At 50.2% G+C, this 9100-nt stretch overlaps 4 protein-coding genes across 4 annotated transcripts; 2 read left to right on the plus strand and 2 right to left on the minus strand.

The window, feature by feature from the left end:
• Nucleotides 1-314: 314 nt before the first annotated feature.
• On the plus strand, nt 315-1430 carry BBA_09211 (exo-beta-1,3-glucanase, putative; the record flags this gene model as incomplete). The annotated part of the gene is made up of 1 exon (XM_008604308.1): nt 315-1430. One exon carries the CDS (start codon nt 315-317, stop codon nt 1428-1430), a length of 1116 nt encoding a protein of 371 aa, XP_008602530.1.
• Nucleotides 1431-3232: 1802 nt separating this feature from the next.
• On the minus strand, nt 3233-3781 carry BBA_09212 (uncharacterized protein; the record flags this gene model as incomplete). The annotated part of the gene is made up of 2 exons (XM_008604309.1): nt 3233-3344; nt 3393-3781. The coding sequence occupies 2 exons, from the start codon at nt 3779-3781 to the stop codon at nt 3233-3235; spliced, it is 501 nt and encodes a 166-aa protein (XP_008602531.1).
• A 2670-nt stretch (nt 3782-6451) lies between these two features.
• On the plus strand, nt 6452-7851 carry BBA_09213 (uncharacterized protein; the record flags this gene model as incomplete). The annotated part of the gene is made up of 3 exons (XM_008604310.1): nt 6452-6530; nt 6578-7774; nt 7832-7851. The coding sequence occupies 3 exons, from the start codon at nt 6452-6454 to the stop codon at nt 7849-7851; spliced, it is 1296 nt and encodes a 431-aa protein (XP_008602532.1).
• A 262-nt stretch (nt 7852-8113) lies between these two features.
• On the minus strand, nt 8114-8954 carry BBA_09214 (uncharacterized protein; the record flags this gene model as incomplete). Its single annotated transcript, XM_008604311.1, has 2 exons — nt 8114-8812; nt 8856-8954. The coding sequence occupies 2 exons, from the start codon at nt 8952-8954 to the stop codon at nt 8114-8116; spliced, it is 798 nt and encodes a 265-aa protein (XP_008602533.1).
• Between the last annotated feature and the right edge of the window lie 146 nt (nt 8955-9100).

Below are 9100 nucleotides of genomic sequence, written 5' to 3' on the forward strand. Positions count from 1 at the left end.
CGTAATAAACTTTTGGTTTGGTAAGAGTACGGTATGTACTGTAACACCCATTTTGGTTTAATTTGTATTTACAAAGTGAGGCAGAAACAGAATGACTAGCAAGCGCTCAGAACTTTCCCTTTACCTGATACCGGTCACATTTGACGCATACAGTGGTATTCATCATGATGGGCATTTTCAGGCGTACATATTGGCATGATCTTCTACAGACACCCTATTCTACTTTCACGTCAAGCTAATCTTTAAAAGGAAGACCGTTCACGCCGAAGCCGACTTGACCGTGCCGCTCTAGCCTCCCGCCTCAGGAACGTACAATGCAGACGACTCTTGCTCTGGTCTTTTTGGGCCTGCTCAATGTCGCCTATTCGTCTTCCACACGCGTACATCTCCGTGACTGCAAACCCGGCAAACTGGTTTGCCATGGTGAGAGCCAGTATGGTCTCTGTGACATTGACAACACTGTTAGCTTCATGGATACTGCGGAGGGCACTAGCTGTGTCTGTTCTGGTACTGAATGCAGTATAACCTTCACCGCCGGGTATACTGAGACACCGGCTCTTCCATCATCTCAGTCAGATCCTGGCCCTGATGCGCCTACACAGACGAACCGACAGACGTCGTTGGTGTCCGCTTCCAAATTCTCCGACGCGTCTGCTGCTACATCTGGTTCTGTTTGTTCAGCCGGCATCTCCGAGAGCAGCCCCGTTGATGCAAGCGTTGCGAATGCACAGCCGCTCTCTAAAACTAGTGTGCCTGCCTCCGTCTCTACCTCCTCCAAGCCCGATGCGGACTCCGGTACAAACACAGGTGGAATCAGTGGAGGCAGGACTTATATCAAGACATTTTTAGGAAACGGTGAGCCGACCTCAGGCTGGCCAGCGCAATGGATAGGCTTCGATAGCATGTGGATGAACAACTTGGACAATGTCATTTCCCAATCGTGCAACGCCTTTAGACAGGCTAACAACTCGGCCTTAGAGAGCGCGGACGTCAAATCTGCTATTGAGAATGTTGCTCAGTCGTCTGGTGTCGACAAGCGCTTTATTCTTGCCATTGCCTTGCAGGAGTCAGGATGCTGCGTGCGCGCTCCCACCACCAACGGTGGCGTTAATAACCCTGGAATCATGCAGTCGCATGACGGCACCCACTCTTGCTACAACAAAGAGCGCTGCCCCAAAGATAGCATTCAAGGTATGATTGCGGATGGCGTCACAGGTACCCCTTCCGGTGACGGCCTCGCACAAATCTTGAGCAAAGTTGGCAGCAGTGACGTCTCGCGCTACTACAAAGCCGCACGCATATACAACTCGGGTTCCATCGCCCCAAGCGGCCTCCTCGAGGATGGCGGCTCCACGCACTGCTACGCCAGCGACATTGCCAACCGTCTCATTGGCTGGTCTGACGGCCCCAAAGGCTGCAGGATCAGCTAAGGCAACTTGTCTGTAGACTTGTGGGTATACATAGATAGTTTCAGGTGCCAAGAATATTGGAAAACATACATTGTAGTCACTCCAGCGAAGCAAGGGTGCGAAGGCAGGACATGAAGGTCGCACCTCTCTGGACAGTGCATGGTCTTCGACGCCCGTAGTGTGCTCAAATACGAATTTACAATATTACTATTTACGGTAGGATGATGCTGCCACCTTACCACGTCCGCTTCTTGTTTGACGTCTTAGAGAGAGCCCTGTCTGCGCCACTGAAATATGCTTGTTTTGTAACCAGAGATTACCTCGGGCTTTCGAACATGAACTCAAGAGTCGAAATGTAGTGCTGTCCAATGCTAGGTCTCACTTTGTGCTGAATTATAGGTTCATATTTGCCGTTGATCGAGACTTCCTCATCTTGGTTGTACGCGCCGTCCAGTTTATCAACCAATTTCGTACTGTATCGTGGCCACCACCCGCTAGTTACCAGTAGGTCGTTACGGTGCATCATTAGGACCACTTTTTGCATTGTTGCTTTTTGGTATCGAAAATCGAAAAACGAAAAAGCCACGATTCGCACCACATCACGCCAAAACACGGCATCTTTAAGCGGCTACATCTTTGCTAATAAAGCCATAATTCAATATCGTTATATATAGATAGAGAGAGAATTGATTGAACTTTATTTTCGTATATCTTACGACCGGTGAAGAGACGTATTTTTGGAGAAATCAGCTTTCAAAGATACTGTATTCTAGTGACTCGTAGTGCCTTATGTGCTGACTAACGTAGGCGCCGCAACAGGGCGTCACAGGGCACCACTACAGGGCGTCACAGGGCACCACTACAGGGCGTCACAGGACACCAAAGTACAGCATTTTCAAACGCTGATTATCCTACAGACGCATCTTTTACCCGGCTACAAAGTGCATGAGAATAAAGCTTAGCTAATTATCTGCGAATTGATGTATGTAAATAGCTAATTGAGGCTCTGTGTGCATAGGAATAAGCGTTTAAAAATGCCGTGTTTTGGTGCCCTGTGGCAGCGCCTGCGGTGTGTTTTAGGGGTAAAGGTCGGCAACACAACAAGGCACCACAAGGCACCACAGGGCACCAAAGTACAGCATTTTCAAACGCTCATTTCTCCACAAATACATTTTTCTACCAGTCGCAAAGTACATCAAAATCAAGCTTAGTCAATTATCTGTTTACATGTAAATTAGTATTTGATCAAGGCTCTGTGTGCATAGGAGTACTGTACCGGTACTGTACGGTAGTCTCGGCCTGTTGCAGCTGCTCAAGCGTTCATCCTCCCTTTTCTGCTCTCTTCCCCGTTGTGCCGCACGAAGTCCCGCTCGGCACTAGCATTAGCTCTGTGGCTCGAAAAGCGTTCCCCCAAGTATTCAGCGTCCTTTTTGTAGCGACGCACGTTACCTAATAAGTGCCACCCCGATATTCTGAAGATGTGTCTTTTTTAAAAAGCTACAGTTTATGTTCTCCAGGCAAACGACATAGTCATTCGACAAGAAGACTAGGGTAGGGAGGCGAAGAGCCTAAGCAAGCCTCTACGTCCTTAACTCGTGATAGTCTCGATTTGGAGATAGGAAGATCACAGCAAGCAAAAGAAATAGGCACAACGACGCTAGAGCCACCGGCGCCATAGATGCTACCATGCTGGAAAGATAGAAAGTTCAAGTAAGACGAAAGTGATATGTCATTTTGTAAATCTGTTATTGTGTCTGAGTAGCTCTGGCTTTGAATTGTGCTAGTTTGCATCGGCATGTTGATACGACATGAGTTCCTCATTACTATGGTCTCGGGTTGGTGCCCGGGTCTGTCAGATCCCCGTACGGACTGGACGTGTTCCACGACCGAGCCCGCTGCTTCCCAGCGATGTTTGCTTTGAAAATTTCGACCATACTTTACATTGTTAGCTCTCTCGTATTGTTAGTAGAGACGATAGCTTACGACCCGACACGTGCGTCCATGCCCTGATCTCCTGTCCCTGAGGGCTTGACAAATGACAGCGCACGCGATGCTTCCAAGAGTTCCATTAGGGCAGCTCGCATGTCGTCCAAAGTTGTATTCGGGTAGCTCGGTTCTGCGTGTTGCTGGTTGTGCTGAACTTGGGCACCATGCAGAGCCTCGCCATAAGCCTTGTCGGGTTGTCCCATGTTGGGCCCTGGGCCGGGCTCACACGCGGCAGTCTGCTGACCATACTGCTGGCCAAAATCCTCGCCGAGGCCGACAGTCGTCTGACGGTTGCCAGACGGTGCCTGCGGTGGAGGATTTGCGCGGCGTTTCTGGCCCGCGGATCCAACTTGAACGTAGCTGCGATTGTTCTGTTGGCTCGCCATAACTAGATTAGATGAAGACGTCGGGTTTGGCCGTGTCGCTGAAGCTGGCAGCTATCGGGTCTTTATAAGGCAGCCAGTTCTGTCTTTTTGTGTGCGAGGAGGTGCACAGCGAAATTAGAAACTGCCACTGTTGGTGGCTGATTTTTGCCTACCCGAAAGCTTGCCTCGATGACGCTGTGCTAGCGCACCGTAAGACGAGCAGTACTTTGCAGGTGCAGGGGTTGACAAGCCAAAATATGACGCATGAACGCCGTTGGAGTGTTGTGGAGCAAAGAAATGGGACATAAATACGTTGGCGAATTTATTGCCGTGCTCGCCAGCAAAACCTTGCCGCGAAGTGCGAAAGCAGTCTGTTGTCGCCGCGATTTCAGGCTCCCGGTCTTTTTTCGCCCACTCCTTTTGGTATGAAGCCGAGCCCATTGTATCGATCGGAGATCGCCGTCCATGGCGTTGCTCCGTCGACTGCTGACGCGAAAGTGGAAGAGCTGATGCGGGAGAATCGGGCCTTGCGGAGACAAATTACCTATTTCGAGAAGCTCCTTCAAGCAGACAAAGAGGTCATACCCCGTATTCTCCACCTCTCTAAAGATTTGCGCGCGGTTGTCTGCGACTTCAATGCTCATATAGAAAGCCTCAACAAGGAATGGGGAATGCAAGACAGGTCGCCTGGCTGAATGGTGTCCGTGAGCCCGTGAGCAGCGAGGAAGCTGTGCCGCTAGCCGCGCGATGGGCATATGCAGATCCGGGTCATGTCAGGACGTTCTTACTTGCATATGGAACTCGGTTGGATATACTGGATTGGATTTGATTGTTACGGTTGGCGGAATTGGCTCTTTCTGTGGTACATACAACAATCGCCTACGAGCTATGAGGCCCGAAGCTTGTTTTTTTATATTCTTTTTATGTTTTTCTACCGGTACACTAGCAGGAATATAGTACGCAAAAACGGTTACGTTACGGTATGTATAGAAAATTTATAAAAAAAACGGTCACTTCGCTATCTGCCAGGTGATCTGCCGAGCTGCGCCATCAGGCATTCGCGTTGTGGCGGCGCCTTTCCTGCATCTCCGGAATGTCCGAGCGCCCTCGTTGGTTCGCCGAAGAAGCTGTCCGCATCGCACGTGCCAAACAATACTTACGTATTTGACCTTGCCCTGGGTTGTGTCGAATAATTATTCCGCAAGTCTCAAAAAAATGACTAGCTGTTTTACGCCATTACACGTTTGTGCGCAAGACTCATTTGTAACGAGGCCAATCCCGACGCTTACAAGGTGAGCATAGGCTCTGCGTGTTGGCCATAATTCATCGAGCGCAGGCCGGGCACCTGTTGGCTGTTCAAGGCTTTCGCGTTTGGATAGATTGTGATCGGCGCCGCGCAGAGTGGCTGACCGCCCAAAAAAAAAATTGTTAGTTGTCGGTTGGCTTTAGCACTGAATTTAGCAGGGACAAAGAAGAATAAAATACAATTGCAATATTTGTTACTCCGTCCTCTAACTGGCCGCCCCATCCACCTTATGAGATATATCACAAGTGACGAGTGTGAGCTGCAGCTACTTGCCCACAGTGGATCTGCACATCACCACTGAAGCAGGGGCTAGCATCCAGGAACACAGCTCGATAGGTGCAAAATCACCTGAAGGGTGTATCGAGCTCACAACGCCGCACGTGAAGAGCAAATTTGGGACCACGGAACGAAGCAACCGAAGGGTTTGGCGTCTTTTAGACGTGCGCAAGGCACAAAGGTCTGCCTCCACCATCTAGCGAGTGCAACTAGGGGGCGTAGGCTGGCGTGCAGGATGTAAAATAGGCAGGGTGTAGAACAGGCTAGGCGTGCAGGGTAGCTTGGCGTGTAGAATAGGCGTGCAGGGTATGCTGGGCGTGTAGGTAAGCTGGGTGGGCGTATAGAGGTCGCTTTTTGCCGTCTGTGGTGGCGCATGGAAGCAAATAAGTGCTCTTACACACGCCCCGGTGTGGATTGAGGTCGACGTGAGGGCGTGTCCGGGGATAACAAGGGGGTTAAAGTTGGGGTGTGGCCGCCTTCCGGCGGCGTTGGTGGCTCATGCGCAGCAAAAAAGTTCTTTGCTCCTGAGCATGGGCGTGCAAAAGGGCGTGGCTTTTCTTGGGGGAAAACAAGCTATCCAGTACCAGTTCAGATGGTGCCCTCAAACATGGTTCGTGGCATCTCCCAGCGTCTCTGGCATGTGGAAGCTACCTCCTGTTGGCTTCCGACAGTGTTTGCGAGGGAATTTGAACGGACTGAATTGTACATATACAGTATCAAATAATCATTTTAGTATGATAATTCCCTTGCCTGTATGTATGTACGTATTAATGTGATAAAAAAATGAAGTAATTGAATACAGGGATAAGAGAAAGTCGCACTTTCAGCATATATCGGACGCAGGTCTTTTTTTGGTGCAGCGACTGGCTACCCCGCGTGGAATGCCAGCGGAAAAAGACAAAAATAGGGACGGAAGAGCGGTCAGCCAGTTATGGCGATTTTGATCCATGGAATTACAAGATTTGGCAGAGTTCCGTCAAAGGTCATCCATCTTCAGCCACCATAAATAAGGCGAAGCATCGGAAACTTCCAATATCCTCAGTGATCTTCGCAAATCTACTCTTGGAGCTCAAATGCAGTCTTGATCGATTCTTGTGCTTTAGAGCATCATGGTTAAAACCAGGTCCGCCATACTTAAACGGTCACCACGACAGCGCGACGAGAATGACCCAGCGCAGAATGCCGTCCGTCAGTACAATATACTGCTTCAGCGCTACGATTACTGACTCGAGAAGCTCGTCTACCTGCGAGCACCGCGTTGGTAGAGACTGCTCGTGAACCAGAACAACATTCGGCCAGGACGCAGCCATCTGCCGAGTCCGTATCGGTGGCTCTTCAACGCATACTGAAACATGTCACGATAGCCGTGGATGATCTCGCTAAAATCCAACCGGCACAGCTCTTGTACGAGCGAGGACTTGCTGAGATCAATCTCCGTCTGCGCCATTTATTTGGAAGTATACACGAAAACCACTCCCGCAGTAGTGCTACTATCGAGAACGACATTGTGCAATGCGCTGGTGAACTGACGATGATGCAAATAAGCGGCTTGCGAGATGCTGAGGTGGCCCATAAAGAACAGGTCGCGGCCGTCTTCCAAAGATTGACCGATGTGGTATTGACCGAAGTTCCCCCCAACTTTCTCCAAATTTCTCTTCAGAAAATTGTCAGTGGGGACTTGAAACCGAACTTCGAAAATTCACATGTACCGAGATCCAACAGTGCGGACGAGGAGTATCTCGACAATCAATGTCAAACGTCATCGCAGGCCTCTGATGACGAGGTCAACGGTGTTCCCAATGACAGGCTTGGAGGCGACCCGCAGGGCTTTCAAAAACGGTCAAGATCTTTCGCTGAAGGACATTCGCAATCAGAGCAGCATGACCAGGATGAAGAACAAAGAAGAAAAAAGGCAAAAACGGATGTAAAGATTGTTTCCGTCGAACCACAACCAGAAAACGGACTCAAATCTAAACATGTCACTCTACAGAACGAAGATAATGCCAAATTGGATGTCACTTCGCATGAAGGATTTCACGGTGATCGACAAGCTGTCGTTCTTGAGGTCGTCGACAGCCAAAAGCGCAGACATGAACTTAGGCTTCGTCCACGGGGAGCTGAACGTGTCGACCGTATCCTGGACCGGCAAATTATACGACCCGTGCAACTTAGTCGAGGTGTTCTTTTCTCTGCTGAGGGTCAGGCCGCCATGCGCGATAACGAGATCATTTCTTCCTTGATACAAACGTCCGGGAATGTGATGAAGAACCCGTGCACGCACTGCAAGCACGGGAGCAGAACTCCATTTGAAGACTGCATTATGATCGTCGACGATGAGAATTTCGATCGTTGCGGGAACTGTGAATGGATAGGCGGAGATTGCCAGGGAGGGTTCATCTCTGCAACGGCGAAGCAGCCGCCCGATCCTGCAGGTGAGTTTCTTCCTTTCCGCAACATCCGGACGATTATTTACAAACAAACTCTTCCAGCCGATAAGACTGTTGAATAGAGCAGCGGAGCGCAACACGCAGACGCACTTTGATGGCGCGCAGCCGCTCTACGGGTCAAGCTATGGCAATATAGTCAGCAGAAGACATAGCTTTACGGCTGCTGAATTGTGCAAGCAGTTCTTGTGCTGGTATATAGCTACATCTCCCACGGACTGTTCTATCAGTTGGATAAAGGCTGTTCAGTATAACTTCATATCCTTTATAGCGATGACCGTTGTATTTAAGCAATTCCAGGGATTTAACGATGCATCCGAAGCTTCATCAGAGAACTTCATATGCCTGGCTCGACGGCCTTTGCATGGAGCTGGTCAGCCGGAAAGACATGGACATGGCGACGTGCGATGTGCGATGTGACGTTTTCTTTGAAAGCTCTTCCGAATCTGTCGAAACTGACCAAGGCAGCGCTGCAGATACGAGTTCGTAGTGGATCCGGGGTACTTTCCTCGGCCGTATCGCGGTGATGCAGCGGAACCAGATGCAAAGTTTCGGAGTCCACTCTCGTGCAGAGGCGCTTGACGGCCGTTTTTCAATGGCTGCCACACGGCATATGGTTTGTGATGAGCATGCGAAGCGGAACTGCAAACCCCAGCGCCGGGCAACGTTCAACGGCGGTTGGGCGGTTTCCGGGTCGCGCTGGAGGCTTCTGTCACTTGAGAGGAAGCTCATGCGGCGTGGGCACAGCGGTCGATAGAACCTAGTTAGGCAGGCGAAGCCCCGCTGAACCCTCTTCCAGGCCGCAGCCTTGTCTGTCACTCTTGGGGGGGCGTTGGATTTAGCATCGGAAAATGTGATGAAAACCTGCCTCCGGGTAAGCACCTCCGGTCGAACATCATGCCCATGGCTCTGTGCTAGGGAGCGCATCCGGCATGCGAGTTCGGGAATTGCGCTAAGCATACTAGCTATGGGCGTTGATTGCGTAGCAGGGCATCGGTAGGGTGTGCAAAGCAGGGAAGTCTTCTTCTTCGACCATCAGTCAGGTAGGAGAACATGTTATGTACAGTACCTGGATCGCGAAGCAGCCGGGAGTGTAAAGGTTACCTCCAAAAGAAAGCAGAGTAGACGAGATCAGAGGAGCAAAGCAGGACGAAGTGACTTCTAGCATTTTTTTAGGGTGTACGAGGGACAATGTAACCATCTGCTGTGTAAGGCTTTAATTCAGCAATGTGAGAGCGCAAAGCAGCTGCACATGTAGACAAAAGAAGGGCGTCCAAAAAAGGGCGTCCAAAGAAGAGATGTCCAAGAGGAGGG

Source organism: Beauveria bassiana (assembly GCF_000280675.1).
Source record: "Beauveria bassiana ARSEF 2860 unplaced genomic scaffold BBA_S00047, whole genome shotgun sequence".
NCBI lineage: Eukaryota > Fungi > Ascomycota > Sordariomycetes > Hypocreales > Cordycipitaceae > Beauveria > Beauveria bassiana.